General features: G+C 38.8%; 1 protein-coding gene across 6 annotated transcripts in view; it reads left to right on the forward strand.

Moving 5' to 3' along the window:
- The window catches only part of AOPEP (aminopeptidase O (putative)), a 287,414-nt gene that overhangs the window by 117,193 nt on the left and 149,518 nt on the right, over positions 1 to 20,703 (forward strand). For all 6 annotated transcript variants that reach the window (XM_040089516.1, XM_040089515.2, XM_040089514.2 and 3 more), the window contains exons 13-14: positions 9,189 to 9,251; positions 9,908 to 9,991. In XM_040089516.1, coding sequence (XP_039945450.1) covers positions 9,189 to 9,251; positions 9,908 to 9,991 — 147 coding nt within the window. The remainder of the gene's footprint in view (positions 1 to 9,188; positions 9,252 to 9,907; positions 9,992 to 20,703) is intronic.

The following is a 20,703-nucleotide window of genomic DNA, read 5'->3' on the forward strand; positions in this document are numbered from 1 at the left end:
GATAACTAAAGCCAGCTGGACAGTTTTCAGCTCTGCAACATGACTTGCTCCACCTTATCCTTCAAGTGCTTCTGCAACCGTCTGCATAGAGCTCCACACAGCTGCTTTCCTTTTTCAATGTATCCCTACAATATGGCAGGAACTGTCCGTGAAGAAAGTGTGTTGCTTTTCATTTTCAGGCAGCTGGCTGTGTGGTGGGAGTTCCTCAGTAAATGTCACCTTTTCCTCCTCCAAGGATGATAGTGTGAGATTTTTGTCTTCAGGACAGTTAGTGATTAATTCCAAGATCCCAGAGTGACTTGGTGTTCAAAAGCTTGTTGTTCAGGACCCCACTTGAAATAAAATTTTTTCTGTGTCACATGATAGAGAGGGTTTACAATCTGACTATAGTAAGGAAAATGCATCTTCCAAAAACCCTTAGCATCTAGGAATGCCTGGGTTTCCTTTTTGCTGGTCAGGGATGACTATGTTGGTTAAGACTGTTTTTAGGGGGATACTCTAAAATGAGTTAGGTTTAACCAGTCCCTTTTCACCAATAAGGAGAAATGAATATGAGTAGTTGTTACAAGTGAAAAATAATAGTTTACTAAAAAACTGAAATAGCAACATGTAAAAAAATAACAGTAAGAGAGTCTAGTAACTAGCTGGATAGTTAAAAAGTTGGTGAAATCTCATGGACCCCTCAGCAACAAAGAGAAACTCAAAGTGGCAGCATATCCCCTTCCCCAAAATAGCACCAGGCACGGTTGACTACTGTAGGGAAACAGAGGGCAGATGGTGGCTGCCCTCCCCACCTTGGGGGGCAGGCAGCAGCTCCATTGGCAAATGCAGCTGGCAAACTCTGGCAGCTGGGACTTGGCTAGGGTATAGGACTCGTGGGGCACCTTGGCCTTCCTCTTGGCAGCAGACAGCAGTGCAGCTGGCTGGGATGCCCCACTCGTGCGCCTTTCCGCCTCATCCAGGCACTGCTGGTGGGCTCTGGTGGCTGCGCTGAGCACGGCTGCTCTGTGCCGCTGGGCCTGCAGCCAGGTGTTGCAAAATTCACTCTGAAACAGTTTTTGATTGTGAAATGAAGCCTCTTGAGTTGCTACTGTTGCAAGTAGAGGTAAGAAAAAGCGAAAAGGCAAGCCAGCTGCCAGAGAGAGGGGAGAGAGAGACTATTTTAAAGGTCCTGGGACAACCCCAGCCCCAAGCCTGGCCATTCTGTTTGCCAATCACAGGATCTTATAGAGACAGTAATGATTTTTGGCCACAGAGAGTTATGGAATACAGTAACATTCTGGGTTACCCAGGACAGAGATGTGGCTGCTACTTTGCTTACCATGTCTGTTGGACTCTAATGATGTCCATCTTGCCATTTTAGTCCTAAATACTGAATTTTCTGGGCAGATCCCTTGACCTTACTTTGCTTTATGGCAAAACTAGCCTTCAGGAGGACTTCGGTTATCTCCTCTTTCTCAAAGACTTCCCCTGCTGTGTTGCCCCATACTGTGATGCCATCAATGCACTGCAAATGTTCTGGAGCCTCACCCTTTTCCAGTGCAGTCTGGATCAGTCCATGGCAAATAGTGGGGCTGTGTTTCTGCACCTGGGACAGTCAATTCCAGGTGTACACCACTGCAGCTGAAAGCAAACTGTGGCCTGACTAAACCTCTGCTGCTAAAGGAATGGAGAAAAGCACATTAGCAGTGTCAATGGTGGCACCACTTTGCTGCCTTGGACTCCAGTCCATACTGAAGTTCCAGCCCATTCAGCACAGCAGTGCTCAGAGGTGGCATGGCTTCATTCAGGCCATGACAGTCCACTGTCAGTTTCCATTCTCCATTGGATTTACACACTGGCCATATAGGGCTGTTAAAGGGTGAGTGAGGCTTGCTGACCACTCCCTGGCTCTCCAGCTCACAAATCATCTCATGGGTGGGCACCACAGAGTCCCAGCTGGTGCAGTTTTGCTGATAGTGCAGTGATGTGGTAACAGTCAGTACCTGTTGTTCTTTGACTCAGCAGCTCCTCAGCAGAAGGGACCTCTGAGAGACCAGGCAAGGTATTCAGCTGTCTAATTTCCTCTGTCTCCACAGCAGCTGTCCAAAAAGCCTAATGACAAGGACCTTTTAGGTCCTTGAAATACCCTCTCCTGAGGTAATCTATGCCAAGGATCCATGTGGCTTCTGGGCCAGTCACAGCGGGAGTTTTTGACATTCAGTCCTAGCCAACCTCTCTTCAGCTTCCAGTACAGTCAGCTGTTGGGATTCCCTTGTCACCCCCAAAATAGAGATGGATTCTACTCCTACATAGCTTGATGGCATCAGGGTACATTGTGCTCTGCTGCCATACCCTTGCATGTCTGATGTGTGAGGGCATGGGATCCACACATCCATTAGATCTGATTGTCCCTTTTCTCTACCTGGCTGGACTCAGGGCCCCTCTAGTTCTGGTCATGGCATTCATTGCTCACTGTCATAGGTTAGTACAGTTTAGATTTTTGTTATAAAAGAATGTAAAATAGTTCTCCAAGTCAGGACCTGGGAATTGCTTTGGAAGAGACAGAGACCTATCAGAGAGTTAGTTAGAATATTGGCATCTATTCTGACCACTGAAATTGTTAGCAGTGACTTTGGGAAGTACCATATAAAACCCCATGAATTTCCTGTAGGGGGTCCTTTTTCGTCTTCTTTTAGCCAGAGAGAGACAGGTAACATCGAGCTGGGCCTGCTGCTCCCCCCTTTTGTGGGGAGCTGGCCTGAGGCCTGGCTGGATTCCATCGGCTCCCGTGTGAAGGGGAAGGGAAGGAGAGGTTGCTGTTTTGCAACAGCTACTTTCTTCAGACTTCCCTGGAGCAGGGAGAGATCTCTGCCGGGCCCCTGATAAGAGCTATGGGCACCATTTGGGCCGAAGCCACCCCGATTTACACTGAGGGGTGGGCTGAGGAGGCATTTATGATCCTGCCTGGTTTTTTTGTGATTCTGGACTGCCTGAGTGCTCCAATCTCTGATGTTTCTGTGAGTGCTTCCTCCCTCATCAGCTCGGCCTTGAACATCTAACACCATGAGCTACAGAGAGAGAGAGACAAAGACTCCAAGCAGATTTAACTCTTTCTTAGCAACATGAAGCTTCCAGAGCTTGGCCCTTCTCTGAGAGAGTAAGGAAGGACAGAGTGAACATAAAGAACAGCAGCATGAAGTCAGTAAAGCAAGAGTGAAAAGACTATTGGGACAGAGGATTGAAGAGTTGGTTGTTCTATTCTTACTTGAGCCATGGAAATGAACTCTATATTTAGGTCATTCCTTTAAATCATAGGAAAGATAAGCATTTGGGGAGATGATTGTTTTAATTTGTGTGTAGATTTAAGCAAAGGTGTTTGTGATGAACTAAGTAATACCCTATAAGATGCTTGAACAGAGATAAAGATGAGAAGCCCTCTGCACCAGTGAAGAAGTGAGAAGATATCTCTGTGCCTTGATGTGATGAATCCTTTGCTTTGGAGTTATTCATCTTTAAAAGGTGCATACACCCCAGTATGCAAAAGTCTAAGACCCATGACCCATAAGCAGCTTGGGAAACTGTTCCTGGGAGGAGTCACAAAGGCAGGTTTCTCTGGGCAGTTGTTTTTGTGACAGTTTAAAACCCACAAGAGAACTGTTCTAAGTTGTCAGTGAGATCCATGACTCTAGAAGATACTCTTCCCCTAAAGAATTGAAAGACTATTGTCAGATAGTGAAACTGACTGAAAATTACAAGTCTTGTCTCTGTATGTTGTTTTGTAAGAAAGTGAACAGTTTGTAAGGAGAGGGGAGAGTGTTTTTTGAAGTTTCATTCTGGTTTTTTTTCAACTTTCTTTTTTTCTATTCTCTTAGTGCATGTTAATAAAACTATTTGTTAATTTTAAGGTTGAGCCTGCTTTGTTTTTCTCCTAGTCACTCTCCCACAAAAAGAGTAAGTACCAAACCCAAATTTTAGTGAACGTGAAAACACTGCATTAATTAGTGTTTCTTCCCAGTTTAAAATTAAAACTATGACACTCACTTCCTGAAAATATAAACTGAGGTCCCTTCAAGAGGACCAGAAGTTATATCAGCCCTTCCATTCTGTGTGAGGCAGGACTTGCCTGTTGGAAAATGGAGTGGCTTTTACCCTCAAAGAACTTCATGTGGTACCTCTTCTTCCTTTCAACTCATGTACCCATGCTGTTAGTGCAGAGGTGGGTTTTCCATCCCATTTCCTCATGTCCTCTCTGTGGTCACATGGGTAAAACCTCAGGTTACCTCATGGTGTGTACTCTCTCTCAAGCTGGGAGGTGCTTGCTGCCAATAGCAGAGACTCTATTCCCACACTAGTGAGGCATGGGACATTTTCTCTCTAACTTGCTTGAGACACCTGCATAGTAGTGAGAGTACCTGGTGAAATCAGGAGGGGAATTTTTTTAAAAAGCGCATTTTAGCACACCCTGAAAATTTAATATTCTAGATAATATAATCCAATATGATGCATAAATTAATTTATCTTACATCTTATATAAGATTATTTAGTAATACATAATAAGCTTATTATTAAAGATCCCATGGTCATGTGGTCAGAGATATTTCCTTTATCAGACGATGAATCTGATCATGCAACTAAATAGGTGGTTACAGTGACTCATCTGTACCTAGCAACTTACTTCACAAAGCAGAGTTGCCAATGTGGATATGAAGGAAATAGTTGCATAACCACTTTGAAAAAAAATATTCCTGCCACAATATATGAAAGTCTTGTTGCAATGTACTGAAAGTACATCCTCAAAATATTGTTTCAACAGGTTTTTGTTTCTTGGAGGTAGAGATAGTTTTAGGTAGAGAAGAGAATTTCTCTGGAGGGATGTTACATTGAAAAATACCAGACACAGCATGCTGATCTGAAAAGAGCATGTTTATACCAGCATAGCAACTCTCAAAGGAATTACATTTAGATTTATGACATCAATATAAATTAGCACCTTTCCTAGGAAAGGGATAATGTCAGAAAAACTTGATTTTTCTGTTCAGTGGATAAAGCTGTATGCATGAAGACTGCACAAAATCAGATGGAGAACTTGCTGTTCTAACAGGAGCACATTTGAGGCTGGATTTCTTTTTCAGTAATTTTTATGTGGTGCTGTTATACTGTTTCTTCCAATGTGGATGCATCAGCCATCTTGTCATTTTTAGATGGAGCCCACTGCCTCCTTAGTCTCTCTAAGTCCTAGTAGCAGTAGTGTTTTAAAATCCTTGCAACTGTTTCCCAGTCAAATGTTTCAAGCCATACTTAATCATTTAGAGAGCTACCAGATAAAATAATTTTCTGTATTTTCATTTTCTAAACTTTTTTACAAAAGATCAGAAGCCACACTTTTCCTGCTCAAGGTATTTTCAGGTCACACTGGTTATTCTGAGGGCACATTGTATTCTTAGTTTACAAGTAAGTTAATTTTCTAATTTAAACTACTGTACTTTCACCCCCCCATAAATTATTCGTTTTACTCCCCTTTAAATTATCCTTTTCTGATGTCACAGTGATGATGGCATTAGCCTGAGAAAGTAGTCTGTGTCATTCTAGTATGGTAGAATGAAACTCGCGGGGGAATTGTATTTTGTTTTCTGTTCAATGGGAATGTGTGGAAAGGTGCAAAACTGCAATTTTTATACTGGTGAAGTTAGTTATATCTTGTAGGAGGAAAATTACTTCTCTGTGTAGTTGCTGGTGTCCATACAGGTCTGAATATACAAATGCCAAGGTGTATGTGTGATGTAAAATTCAATAGTTGAGACTCTAGAAACAAGAGATTGGGAAATTACTTGACTGCATTAGTTGTCAATTTCTTCTACTTTGAAGGAGCTCTTCTGAAGTTCATTTACAGTCAAGATTTTTATTCCTGCACTCTCCATTTTTTCTTTTGCCTTGCAGTATCTGAGGACTGTTAGAAAGCCATCAAAATAGTATTAATTCAGTATTCACTTTAGGTGAAACTACCTTCTTAGTTTTTCAATACTGGTTGTTTTTGGATAAGAGTAGCACAGAGGAGCTGAAGTTATAGGCAAACTATACAAAGCAAAAGTTCATTATTACAATTTTTCACTGAGTTATGAAATACTATTAGTAGCCATCACAGCCAGAACAATTTAAAAACAGTTCCTGTTTCAGTGTAAAGTGAAAGAGTTGTTTGCTGCAAAAATACCCTCTTGTTTTCTAGACTGTGTATGATTCTGCATGTTCATTGTATGCTTGGGATCTGATTGAGTAAGAGCAGGTGTAAATCATTGCCTAAGTCCAGGATATTTCACCTGTATCCACCCAACTCATAGAAAGTGCTATCTCCTCACTCAGTTTTTCAAAATTCAGTTCTATTTAATCCTGCTGCTGAAAGAATGAGGGATCCTAATATGTTTTGACATGTATAACTGCTTGTTCCCCATCATAACTGTTGAATAGGACAGATCCATTAGCAGTCTCCGACAGGTAGTCTTCCCAAGTAAAGAAGGACATGCAGGACGGACTAATCTCTAAATTTCTATTGTGAAGGGATTCAAGTATGACAGCCAGTGTCGTGTGGACAGCAAATAGGACTGTTGATGGAGGGTAATGCAGTCATTCCCATTTTAAACTGGGTGTGGCATCACCCTTTTATCTGGTGTAGGTAAGCTTTTCAAGTATGGAGGAATACAGTAGGAGACAAAATGTTCTTAAAACATCTTTCCTCCTCTCCCTTTTCTTGCCTTGTTCCCTTCTCTTTTATGGCTCCCCTTTTCATCTTCCTGCTCTATCTCTTCCTGCTCTCTCCCACACCCATCAAAAGTTCCTGCTCTGATTAAGAGCTAAATTTTATTGACACATTAATAAACAGTAATAAGAGTTGACTGATAAGAGACACTGCCAGTGTGCTGTGACCACCGCTTGTTAGGCCCACCCTATTTCTCTCACTGCTTTTTGTCTTCTGCAGGCTATCTGTATCGGCAAGTTGGCTCTTACCTTATGCTGCAGTGCTATCATCTTAAGAGTAGATGAATGTTCAAGTTAGGCTATGCACAGCAGTCAGCACCAGGGAACCTCAGATGTTTGCTCCACCAGGAGCTTTTACCATTAAAAGTCAATAATAATTCCTCTTGAATTTTCTTCACTGCTGTGCAGCTACTAACAAGAAAACAGGAGCCGCCTCCGAGTTTGAACACAGTGTTTGTGTTGTGGATTTTCATGCCAAATCAGCCTCAGGATCTGTAGGTCTGAAAATCAATGTCTCTCGTAACCATATTCCCTCCTAGTTTTCCCTAAACATTTGACAGGAAAGGAAGTGCAATTCTTTTAAGGACTTAAACTATAAATATGTTTCATTGTTTCATGGTCCAGTGTTTCCCGTAACTACTTCTGTGAGAACGCACAGTCTAATCTGTTAACTGATCCAAGGAAATACTGTTTAAGTAGTTGCATTAATTTGTGTTTGACATTAACACGACTTCTTGTTCATTCTCTTTGAAACATGTTCTGTTCCTCTTTCTTCATTTAAATACACTCAGTTCAAGAGTCAATTTGTAGGCACTTTCAGAATTACCATTCAGTAGAAAAATCTACTGTGGCCTTAGAAAATAAAAATATGTTGTTCGAACTAGTTTCAAGTAGACCTGTTATGTGAAATAAAAAACTACAGTAAAAAATTGTATTGTGATATGTCTGTTATAAACTTCTTCTTTGTTTAATGCTTCATAGTGAAGTTGCTTCTATTTAAAGCATTGAGTTTGATCGTGGCTTTGATCTAAAGCTTTTGATCTTGAAAGAAGGATGTTGTGTCAGTAAAAGAAAAAGGCTAGGAGATTTTTTTTTTTTTTTTTTCAAGTGATAAAGGGATACTCTTAAGATTTAATACGCACTTACTGGATATACCTTTATTTACTTAAATCTGTTTACAAAGTACATCAAATTCTATATATTAAGGGTTTGGCTACACACGTGTTTTTAATGTGGCCTATTCTTTTGCTAGAGCACAGATTTCCTTTAGAAGCTTTCAGGGAATATAGCAATATATAGTATAAGAGTATAATTAATTTTCTAAATAGTATGAATAAATTTTAAAATACTGACAATACTTTAGTTGCATCATTTTAACTATAATAATTATGATCCACTCTATCCTTTACTGCCTCTTGGGTTTTTTTTAAATATGAACACAAAAGCACTTGCTAAAATCCTAACTTAGAAATTAATATTTGGATTTTGCATGGTTGACATAATCCCAACAAGCTAGAGTTCGAATATCCTCTTCTGATGGTGCAAGAATACCTGATGAAGTCCCATGCCTAAATTTAATCACCTGCTCGCAGCATCTTGTTGAATAAATAAAGCTTTTAGCTGAGGCCTCAATAAAGAGCTTGCTGTGGTGCAGTATACCTACAAAGTTGCTTGTGATCTTCCTTTTAAGATGCATTTCGGACTCTCCAAGATAGTTTAGTAGTTGGACTCTGGAGGGGGGAGCAAGTACCAGGGCCAATGTTGAAGCAGTTAGTGATGATCATACTTTCTTGAAGTATCCCCACCAGGCCATTCCTCTGTCCGTAAAGACCTGTGAGAGAGCATGTTTATAGGAAGGTTCATAGGAAAAATTCCATAGTAAGGGTCTCGAAGAGAGAGCGTATCTCTAATAATTAGGCTGCAAACCGTGAGGAGCATGGATGTGGAGGGTATGAATAGCCCTCCCGTCGGCGACGCTGTCGAAGGGAGCGCGGGTTGGCGGTAGCACCGCCGGTAGCCGGGCCGTGCCTGGCTCCGCACTGACGGGGCAGGAGAGCACAGTCGAGCCGAGCAGAGCTGGTGGCCGTCCCGCTGGGGATGGTCTCCGGCACGGTGCCCTGGCCGGGCCGCCCCGGAGCCGGCGGGCCCTGACGTCTTTAAGGCAGGCTCCTCCTCTCCGCGAGGCTCCGGGGGCCGGGGCGCGGGGGCGGGGGACCCTGCGGAGGTGTTTCATTTCCTACCGAGAGCTGCGGTGTGCCGTCGCCGAGCCCGGGAACGGCGGCACGGCGTGGGACGGAACGGGACGAAGCGGAAGGGAGCGGGCGCGGCTCCGGGGGCTGGCGGCGGTCGGAGCTCGGTTCCCCCGCGCCTACCGCCTCGGGGCCTCGCGGAGCGGAGCGCATCGCGGATCCTCCGCGGGCGAACCCGCCTCACCGTGCGCTTTCTCCCCCGTGTAGCCCCTGGTGGAGGAGGGAGAGACGTGGAAGGAGTGTCAGCTCGTTCAGCAAGTGAGCGGCGAGGTGAGGAGGAAACCTTTCACAGCTGTTACGTTGCACCCGCTTCTTCCCCTTAGAGATACGCTCCTGGAGTTTTCTACCTGACGCACCATTCCCGCCCGGGCACGCTTTTGCTTTAAAAAAATAATTGCTTTTGTAGTAAGAATAAAAACATCAGTACGGGGTGGGGGGGGGGGGGGGACGACAAGGGGACAAAAAACCCCATCAAGTGTTACTACTTTATTATATAACAACAACCACGCCATCCAGATTTGGCGTTGATAGTCTGGAACAATCTTCGAGTGGGTGGCTGAAAATAAATCTCTTACTTGAAATAAAAGGTTGTAAGGAGAAATCGCAGAAGTTTTCCCCACGAGTTTTACATACTGCTATGATAACTTCCCATTTGGCAATCTGGTCTGACATCAAAATATTCTTTGTGCAAAACCCATTAAACCAAAAGCTCTAAGATGAAGAACGTCACCTCACACTTTGATTATGTACAAGTAATAACTGGATTATCTCAGGCCACATCATTTTAGAGAGGAAAAGTGCTTTTTCCTTTCCGGTGAAGCAATGAAAAAGTTGTCTTGAGTATCTTTATAGCTTTTTACTAATGCTGAGTAACTACAATCAGGTTGCATCTTCTACCTAAAATAACACCATGATTTTGATCACAGGTCACAAAATGGATTCAGACAAACCAGAGGATCAGAAAAAGCCGCAAAAAGAAAATTAAGCAGGATGAAGTTGTTTTCCAGCAGGTAAGCCATCATTATGTCAATTTGTGTAATGGGACAAAGGGCGGAAGATCTAAAATGCTTTCTGGTTATGCCTCCTTAAGCTTGGTAGACATGCTTTGACAAGATGACAGTAAGTGAGTGTGTACTAGTCACTATTTTAAGAGATTAATAACCTTTTTAGATGTCTGTATTCAGGAGATAACATTTTTATGTATTGGTATTTCACTGGGACATTCTCAGGAACAAAGAGAAGGGTGTTTTCATCAGACTGATACAGCCCTTCAGAGCTTTTGACAGGACCTGAAAGACTATTTTCAGATACTGGTAGGCAAGAAACAGTTTTCATGGTAGATATTGAGACAATAAAAGATGTGATGTGCATGTTGAAATGAACTATTTGGGCTGTGTTGTTGACTCTTCATTCATAGGGTGAGTTTGAAAATCATCTATTTGTAGTATAGATTTCAGTTAATGAAAATGTGATGACTATTTTAAAAATTACTACAGAGGATTTTAAAACATAAATACTACCTAATTTAAACTGTTTTTAAACCAGTGAATTTTGATTAATCTATTGTGAAAGACCTGTTCTATAAGGTTGAGTTGACCATTTAAATTGCAATGTAGAAAGGTAAGTAGTAAGCTTAAGATGCTAAATAGCTGTTTTCTGTCCCTTGAGGGAAAAAACGGTGAATAAAGATGCATTTCCAAATGCATTGTTAGAGCAGTGATTTTTTTTTTGTTTGTTTGTTTTGGCTTTGAAAACAAATTTATTATTGTATTTTAAAGCTCATGCTACTTTTAAAGGATTAAAACAGTAGTGTGTTGGTTTGCTGTTTCGATAGTGCTACTAAATTGCAATCATTGCTGTTTCTGTAGCCAAATTCTACCTGATAGCATGACTGCCAGCTCCTGGGATATGTTGCCTTAGTATGGGCATGCAAGTATATGACAAGTGTCCACAAAGTGCATTGTTGTGGGTAGATCATTTACCAGCTCCATGGTTAGCTAAAAACTGCCAAATAGCATCCTTTAAATCACAACTTTTGTTTTGTAACTGGAATGCATCATTTCAGATAGATGTTCTGTATTGTTGTGCTTTAGAATGGTGTGATCTAGATAGAGCTAGCATTGACTGTTTTACCAGGTAATTCTGTTTCTGTTTATATTTCTGTATGTGAATGTGTGTTTGCATGTATGTGTAGCATTTGTATTTACAATCATTTTATGCTAAGTTGAAGAAGATTTTGTAAGATAAAATTGTATTGCCTTGGGAATTAGTGAGCAAAATGCATTGATGGTACAAATAACCCTAGTACAAACCAGACTGCATGCATTTTGAAGCAGTTTTTTTAGATGGTGCAAAGTAGGTCCTCTGTTACATCTGAGCAGAAGGTTTAAAAGTGCCTTATGCTGTTATACCAATCCTAATCTCTTTTTATAGGAGAAGGCTTCATTAGTGCAAAATCCCTTTGTCCTGATAAAACTCCTTTTCTGTTGAGGATGTTGTTCTCCAAGTGTCCCCCAGTTTGTGAGGGAGAACTTCAGCATGGACCTGGCGGTGACAGAAATGCAAAACCTGATGTATAAACATAAGATATACTAATTTCTTTTTCGAACAGTAATTCTAGAGCAAGGTCTGTGAGTAGACATATGAATTAAAATTGAAGGGCAAGCATAACCATAGTCTTCTAATATCTGCAAGTATTAATAATTCATGGAGATCCAATGCAGATTCACAGCACTGCATTTGCAAGGTACTTAACCACATGGGAAGGAAGAGGCACAACAGTCATCTTATATTTGATAATAAACCACTGACTGTTCACTGAGATTGGAATTCTTTATGTTGCCTAGAAGTCTGGCCATTGCAGTGGTGACTTTTTCAATACAGTTACAGGTAAGGGAATAGAGGAGAAAAAGAGTGAGGAACCTCCCTGGTGCTAGTAGAGCTTTATTTGGTTTCAGAGTTAGTTGCACTAGTTTCCAACCTTGACTTACTAGTTTAGTTTCTGTTCACTGTAGGTGGTGCTAACCTCTGTTCCTTGAGAATTCTTGATTTTTAGTTGTGTCTTCTTGTAGAAGAAATGGCAATATACAGAAGTTAAACTGGCATTATACAGAAGTTAAAGTATCTTAAGAGATAAACAAGAGAACAAAAATGAGAAAAGCATGTAATGTAAAAGTGAGGCTACTTTGAAGATAGCAGAGAAATAGAAATAAAGATGTGGAGTGAGAGGAGAGAGGTGAGAAGGAAAGCAATAATAAAAGTCAGAGTTGGTAGCAGCTCATGTTACAACTGTGATTAACAAGTGGATACTAATGTATTTTGCTACACCTAGAAAACTGAGCTTTGCTTTGATCTTGCTTGTCTTTTCGATCTAATCACCAGCTTCTAAATGTAGTTTCTAAACTTTCAAAGCAAGCGCTAATTTTCTGTAAGTGGCTTCTGAACTTCCATCTGCCTGTGCTGTCGGATTTTCCTCTAAGCTTTCGTGTCCCTGTGCTGTCCAACTTTCCTCTATTATTTTTCTCCTTTGTGAAAGGAAGTCCAGTTTCTAATACAAGATGGATGACTTTGCTATACTGAGTCACCACCAAATCAAAGCAACTGTGTCCAAGTACAAAATCTAGGACAGAAAGATAACTGTATTGAATAATTGAAACAGAATGGTGAGGGAAAGGTTGCTGACAGCTCCCAAGGAGTTGCTTCTTGAAAAAAGTTGCCTTCTAAACAATTAAGTTTGTAGGAATTGACTTTATATATACACTTACACATATTCAAAAAACATTTGAGGATACCATATGCTGGATAAAACTATGTGACTGTAGTGTTAACTGTGCTTAAGAGGAGCCAGTGGGGAAGCTTGTGTAGAAAGGTGTGGTGCTGCTTTCCAGTGTGGATCCACAGGGTGGATTACAGCAGGGAAACAGAATTGATGGGTGAGAAAGGCTTCTAGCCGAATTGCTTAGGGTTGTCATACTTATGCTATTTTCTTTATTTAGGTTTTGGGTTTTTGTTTGTTTTGAAATTTTTAACCTTTGTGCTGTTCTTTCTCAGAAATTCCTTATATTTTCTTAACACCTTTTATGCCAATTTTTTCTTTCCTATTTCTTTTTCATGCCTCTTGTCTCTCCCTGTCTTCTTTTAACTCATTTGGTCGCCTTCGGTACTGTTCACTCCTTTCTGTTTACTTTCAGTCTCTCCCTCTGTTTGAAATAAATCAAAAAACAAGTTGAAAAATTGAAAAAAAAGTTACCTTTTGCTCACCATGTTTTCCGCTTATAGTTCTCTGTAGCTAGTCTTCTTACAATGGGTACACATACATGTATTTAAACACATTCACCTCTGCATTTCTACTTTTGTCCTCCTTTCCATTCTTGTACAATTTTTTACTCCTCATTTAATATTATGCTGTCTCTTCATGTTGTCATTTATCTGGTCAGCATGTTTAGCTGTCAATATGTGTATCAATACAGAATGCTGTTCATGAGTGAAATTTAGAGACCGTGTAACATTGTTGATAAGAATTACTTGGTTAAAATAAGCATTGTTTTGTAATGAAGAGTGTGATAGAACTGTTAGGTGGTGTTGTTATTGTGATGATGATGATGTTTGTTTTAATAGTTGACTCTGTCTGCGTGGAAAAAAAAAGATTCCATTATCCTGTCTGTGTTAGACAGAAGAAAATTATCTTCTAGTCAGACTAGAGGAATTGTGGCGTGTGATCTGCATCTACTGTGGAAAAATATCTTTTCATTAGAAGACTAAGTCACTTTTACATGACATTCAGTGTCAAAACATATTCCAGTGGTATAAAAAGTGTCATCAGATGAGATAGGAAGGATACAAAGGATTTAGGAAAAACATTGAAATAAGCATGCTTTTATAGTCACACTAGGTCAGGAACACGTTTCCTGAACATGATCAAAATTATGTTTGACTGTTTCAGTTTAATTTGATTGTGTACTGAAACTTTGGGGGGTGATTCAGCTTGTCCAGAGTAATGTCTGCTGCTTTCTCAGAAATGCTGCTTTCTTTTGTTTAAGGTTTGTGTGCTAGTTTTACTGGCAATGTGACTTTGTGTTTTTTTTTTTTTTTTCCTGTTGGTTGTTGCTATTGATCCTTTGTGTCACTCCAGAGATTTACAATTGTAGGTATTTAAGCTCTGTTAATGACCTGAGCAAACAGGACTTTGTTGATATAGCTTTTAAGTTTCTAATAAAAAATAAAAACCCCAAACCAGTTGTGATATATATGACTGATGCTAAATGCTGTCCTTGCCCTTTAATAATGAATTCACCAGCATAAGTGAAACACAAGAAACAAATATTTTAATTCTCTAAAATGAGCTGTCTTATTATACTGCAAGTAGAATATATTTCAAAGTCTCATAAAAACGCTGATTAAAAAAACAACATGTGGTATAAAACAGCTTTTAGTTAAATAGAATATTTATTCAGGATGGTGTGCTTCTGCTAATTCAGGTAATGACAACATATAATGCATAAAAATTACATTAATCTTTAACTGGCATGCATGTCAAAATGAGTATTTTTATTTGAATCTACCAAACTAAGGCTCAAAGCAGGGATCAAATCTGAAATAATCTGTTGAGTTTGTGTACTGCTTAACAGCTAAAAGAAACATGGTGAAAAGTCCTAAATCATTATTAAGAGATGCTTCAGTGGTGTTATTTGCTGTACCAAATTTTATTAATTTCACAGAACTTTCTTGGAACCCTGCAAAACTGGCCTTTACTGATTATGGAAAACATTTAATTCCTTTCTCATTCAGAAATTTGAATGGAAATTTTTTCCCAGCTCATGTCCAAGATCTGATTTGCGTTATACGTTGTTAAACTGTCCAGGAAATAGACACTGTCAAAAAGCATTTTTTATGAGCACATAAGAATATCATTTCAGGCCATTGGAACTAAGCAATTTTAATATTTAGTTCTCCATCCCCAGAAGAATATTTGTATTTGTGGAATGTTTGGAAACTTTTTAATTGTGCTGTTCCAATAATTTGTTGGTTTTTAGGATGGTGCTGCTTCAGAATTCACCCAAGAAACATTTAACAGAACACAAAAATACTGTGTCTGTGTGTTAAAAAACAAACAAACAAAACCCCCACAAAACAAAACAAAAAACAACAACAACAAAAAAACGAAACAAAGAAGAGTGAAATTTTTGGTTTAGTAATTTTTTTTTTATAGCCCACTGGTGACCACAGGATCAACTGTATCTTATTTCCACTAGTGGTATGCTAGGATCAGTATTCTTTTTAATAGTACCCATCTCTCTTAGCAAGGAATTGTATTGCATTCCATACGGAGCCTCCCAGATAGATCGTAAGTTGTCAAAGAGTGAATGTTCTCATTAGGCCACATTTTTAAATCACTGAAGCAAATTATCACCATGCATATGCTAATGCTTCTGTTTCCTATCTGACTCTGATCTCTAAAACAGAAGTTCTCAGACCAGCGTGGCTATTGTTTAAATAGTTTGAAGTTTGCAGATATTTACATCACTGTTAATTATAGTTGCCCAAGCTAGCAACCGTCCTGTGGAATGGTAGATTAAGGAAACTTGTAAAACACAAGGTTTGTCGAGAAAGGCAGAAAAAAGCAGTTTTAGTAGAGAGGTTTATTGCTTTTGATTTGTAGGAAGAATTAGTTACACATTTGTGATGGAGCACTGTTTGGCTATCAGTCTCACCGGAGGCATTTTAAGAAGGTGATGTTTGTGTATGTTATCATATCTAGAACTACATTACTGGGATTGACTACTGCTGCTAACTTGTTCAGTCTGCTGTTGTTTCTAGTTGTAAAGCCCTCTTTTTGGTGGTTGAAACATGTTGATTCATACCTTAGCTTAATAAAAATAAGTTTTGTCTTTAGTAAAACAGGAAATGGAAAATGTGAGAACAGTTTTAGTCTTTCCAAAATAGAAAAAAAGACCCAACCAAAAAGCATTTGATTGTTTTTAGTACTTCTCAAACGTATGCTCCCACCAGTATTCACGCAGTGAATTCTGAGTGGTGATATAGTGAGTTCTGGGGACAGAAAGAAGGCTGTCCCTTTCAGGGTATTTGCAACTGGAGTGGCCTACCACATTTGGAAAGAAGTGATGCACTGCATTCAAACACTCCGTAAGTTTTTTCGTACAGATTTTCCTATGGATTTTTTATTATCTGAGTGTATACACTTGTGCATGCCAGCTAATAATCTACTTGATTTAAATGTCCCCAGGTTCTTCTTGATGTGATTGACTATAATGACTCCTAAGGAGGCTTATTGGTCTGCTGGCTCAAATATGTGCTTTATTTCAGTTTTACATGTGTTTTATTTTAGTCTTATATTTATTACACATTGTCAGAAACAGGCTTAACTATTTTTTGATGACTGGTCTTAGCTGTTGTCCTCATTGTATGTGTATTTTCAGTTTGGATTATGTTCACATGCTATATAGTAAAAGCACATGTGTAGTAGTCTGTCAGTGCAGACATTGTTTTTTAAAGAAATGTATGAGCACAGAAAGTACAGGCTAGGCCTTTTGCAAAGCCTGTTAAAAAGGTTCTGGTAGTTCTCAATCTCTTTTTTCATGGCCACAGTATTAAAAGTAGTTATGGGTACAACTTAAAATACTGTCATTCTCTCCTTCCGCTAGAGTCCCCTGAGAAGCTCTTTTAGAGCAGGAAGATAGCTTACAGTTGAAAGCTAATGCATTCTTTGTTGTTTTAACTAAATGGACAGGATTAAATTCTTAAAGATGTGTAAAATGTACTGTACTCATTTGGTCTGTGCTGCATATATTTTCTTGTGTTACTTTTCATGTGAGCACAAACCAAGTGACTGGTCACAATTGTCTAACTCACCTCATCAGATGCTTCACATGCAGGTTTTTTTGTGAAACCTATACCAACATTTGGAACTAGACTACTTCTTAACATTGCCGTGTATATATATATATACATATATATACACACACTGAAATTTCCATAGGTTTGATTAAAAAATTATTGTCATTCACAATTTGCTTAATTACAAGGGGTTTTGTGCGTGTGTGTGGTGTTTTTGTGGTGGTGGGGTTTTTTTTGTTTTTTTGTGGTTTTTTTTTGTTTGTTTGTTTGTTTGTTTGTGTGTGTGTCCTCCTGTGCTGGAGCTCATAATGATTTTTTACATTGCTCTGGATATCTTTTCCCATTTTCTGCCTTAAATTTAGGCATCCATTGGGCATTTTCAATTAAAGTTGTTAGAGCTCTACATCAACCATATTCCTTTAAGAGGTGCTGTGGGGAATGCCCACAAAAAAACAGTGGAGACATGTGAGCTCCATCATTTTTGGTAATCCTAACAGATGTGTAAGAAGGAAGATGATATGACTGTCCCAACCACAGGAACCATTTTTATTTGAGTCTCTGACATGGTTTGGTCATGAGACACAAGTTCCTTGTTGAAACTGGATTTCATTACTTCTGATTATGAAAAAAGTTAATGTTTTGAGTTTATAAATAATATTCTACATACTACATACTCTTCAGTCTGCGTGCTCTAAGTGTGCTGAACACCACGTAATGAATTTGTCTTACAGTTGGTTTCCTTCTTCATAACAGAAATGCCTGAGAAAAAAGAGGTCTTAGGACTTAGCATGGAACACTGATGTGGGTCTCATGTTCTCTTACCCATATTACAAAAAAAAATGAAATACAGAAAGCAATATTAAATGTTTCCCTGCTCAAGCTCCTGTTTATTTCAAAGAAAAAATGATGTGTAGTGCCAATTATGTAGTGACTATAGTTGTCTTGTTCTTGTTTAACTCGATTTCTCTGTGTTTTGGCTGTACTTCTGACAAACATGGTGAAACTATTAATATATTAAAATGCTTTGCTGAACCAGGCCTTAGTCATTCATCCTCAAGATTTACTTTGCAAATTATCACTTCCTTATCGAAGAGGAGATTTGATTTCTCCTTATTGCCCAGAGAGTTTTTTACTGGGGGATATTTGTCAGTATTTTTAAATTTATTTATCTGTGTATCTAAGTCTTACAGCATAGATGACACCTTTAGGAGAGGGCAGATAATGTTTGAGGGACAATTACTGTAGAATCAATTTGTTGAAAGCTCAGTTTCCTTTTATGTCTTGCAATTTCCTCTCTCCTCTTTTGCTTGTTAAAGAGAGATTACTTGTTAAAGCAGAAGTAGGTTCCCTTCTGAGTGTATTCCAGATCATGTAAGATGGAATTCTTAGTTTATTACCCAAATTTACCTTCATTGTGGCTTGATAAATACAGCCTATTTTTTGACAGCAAATGTTACCCTGAGTAAACCTGCTAGGTTTTCAAATGCTCTCAGAATGAAGTAAAATATTTGAATTTTATTTGTGGTGGAACACAAGCAACACGTGTTAGTATTTATGACAAGTTGTTGCGTGAAAGGTTTAGGAAGCCAGGGATGGTGGAAAAAGCAGCTTACCTGGATTTATAGATGGGAATATGTCAAAGGAAAGTGCATTTTGAATATCTTCATAGTCAATATAATTAATATAACATACTTTTGTTTTAATACCCACTCTTATTTTGTAATATCTGTAATATTTTTCAGGGAATTAAACATTTGCTCTTATTACTATGCTTATTCATCAGTACAGGAGAGATGTACCTGACAACAAAATGCTTGTCTGTATTATATTCATTGCTCCTTAATTTTACTCAAGCTCAGAGTTGCGTAGAAGAAGCTGAGACATTCAAGAGACCTCAAAAGATACAAGCTAGTAGTGTGAAGATACAGTTTTTCTGCAACTCAGTGTTTACAAAATGTCTTATACTAAACAAGTGTCAAGTACTTTTTATGTAAGAACTTCACTACCATTATGTGAGATACCTCAAAAACACATAACATCTCTTAAAATTCTCTGTCCTTCAAAAATGAAATAAGAATGTTTATCTTGATTTTTACAGATCATAATCTAAAGTATTGAGATAATAAATGGTTTGTCTGTGGATACCTAAGAAAGTTTGGCACAGCAAGGAAATGAAGTTTTGTCACGCAACTCAAACCTTGGGGGCTGTCTATGTTATAAGGATAAGAATTGAGCAACGCATTCTTCCATGAAGCAGTTAGTTCTCTCTGCACCAAAATGCATACAGGTTGGTGATATTTTAAGCTGCAGCAAAGATCAGAACAGAACACAGGACAGATCAGTTACAGCTAGGGCTGTGGCTGCACTTCCCTACTGCTATGAAAGGCCTAGTACATGTAGCAATGTGATTGAAAAGATGATCTTGAGCATGGGAGGATTAATCTTATAAATATTGATACTGTAATAGAACATACTTTCTAGTAATGAATTTCAGCCATAGTGATTTTAGATTATAAGTATTAATATAGGTATTGGCTTTTATTTTAATAATAATAATTTATTGGACAACTGTTTACTTTTTCATCTTTGTTTGAATGTATGTATGCAGCCTGTAACCTTTAATGCAAAGGGAGAACGGTTAATAAAAGCTTACTAAACCATGGGTTTTTTCAGTGCAAAAACATTTTGATTGTAAAACTTTCAGGCATAGTGTGATAAGGTGTTGGAGGGCACAATAATGGCCAGAAGTCAGTATGATGGCAAATCTGTTCCTGTTTTATTAACTTGGAGGTAGTACAGAGTTGGAACCTATGATAAAGAAATACGCATACGTAGCCCTTTGCTACAGAGGTGTATTTATTCTAGCAACGTGTGCTGCTTCACAACTTACATGAGATAGAAATGCAGAGTTAAGTGTCTTGTGTGAATGTCTTGTGTAGCTATCCAGACTTCTGGTATAAAGTGGCATGTGAGTAAATATTTAATGAGTTATATTTAATAGACGGTATCTGGTCAGATTATCCAATTCTCTTTTGCTTCATCAGGAAGATGGGTTTTTTCTGAAAACAACCAGTTTTGTACTTCCAGAGGGTACTTCATATCTTGTACTTGTTTTTAATCAGTTAAAGCCTGTGAATATCCCATGTAGGAATTTGTTTGAAGTGTTTTTAAAAAGGAAGGTTGTGTAATACCAATGATCTAGATGGTATGTAGACGCTAAGTCTCTTTATTCATTTTGTCTTGTCCAGAGCATTGAGATGGGAAGAATTCTTAGAATTATTTTTAGATTCTTAAAAGTCAGCCTTGATTTCCCTATGTAATTGTAATCCCTTGGCTAGGCCTGAAAGCAGTACTGTTTACTCTTCAAAAGAGCCATGTGTTTGAAATTTTTTGTTTCATTTTGGTGCCTGTGGTTTTTTGTTGTTGTTGTTGGTTTATGTGGGGTTTTTTTGTTTGTTTGTTTTCTTGGGTTTTTTGTTGGTTTGTGGTGTTTTTGTTGTTGTTGTTGGTTTGGTTTTTTGGGGTGTTTTTCCTTTTTTTTTTTTTTTTTTTTTCCCTTCTTTTCTTCTTCTTTTTTTAATAAAGTACTCAAACCCTTCAACTTAACTGGATTTTCTTACATCAATTGCTTGGGTATAGAAGACAGAGCTACCCAGTGTATCTATGACTCTTCTCATAGTGTGCCTAAATCACAAACTGTTTTGATTTGTAGCTGTCTAGTTTGTATGTGTAAGATTGGGTGTAAAAAGTCACTTCTGTGCTCTCTAATTGTGTTGTCTTTATGACATCACATTTGCTATGACAGAGAGATGGCTGAGCAGTTAGGAGTCAGTAATTCTGGTTTCCTTCTAGCTTATATCCTGCTTTT

Source organism: Hirundo rustica, chromosome Z (assembly GCF_015227805.2).
Source record: "Hirundo rustica isolate bHirRus1 chromosome Z, bHirRus1.pri.v3, whole genome shotgun sequence".
NCBI lineage: Eukaryota > Metazoa > Chordata > Aves > Passeriformes > Hirundinidae > Hirundo > Hirundo rustica.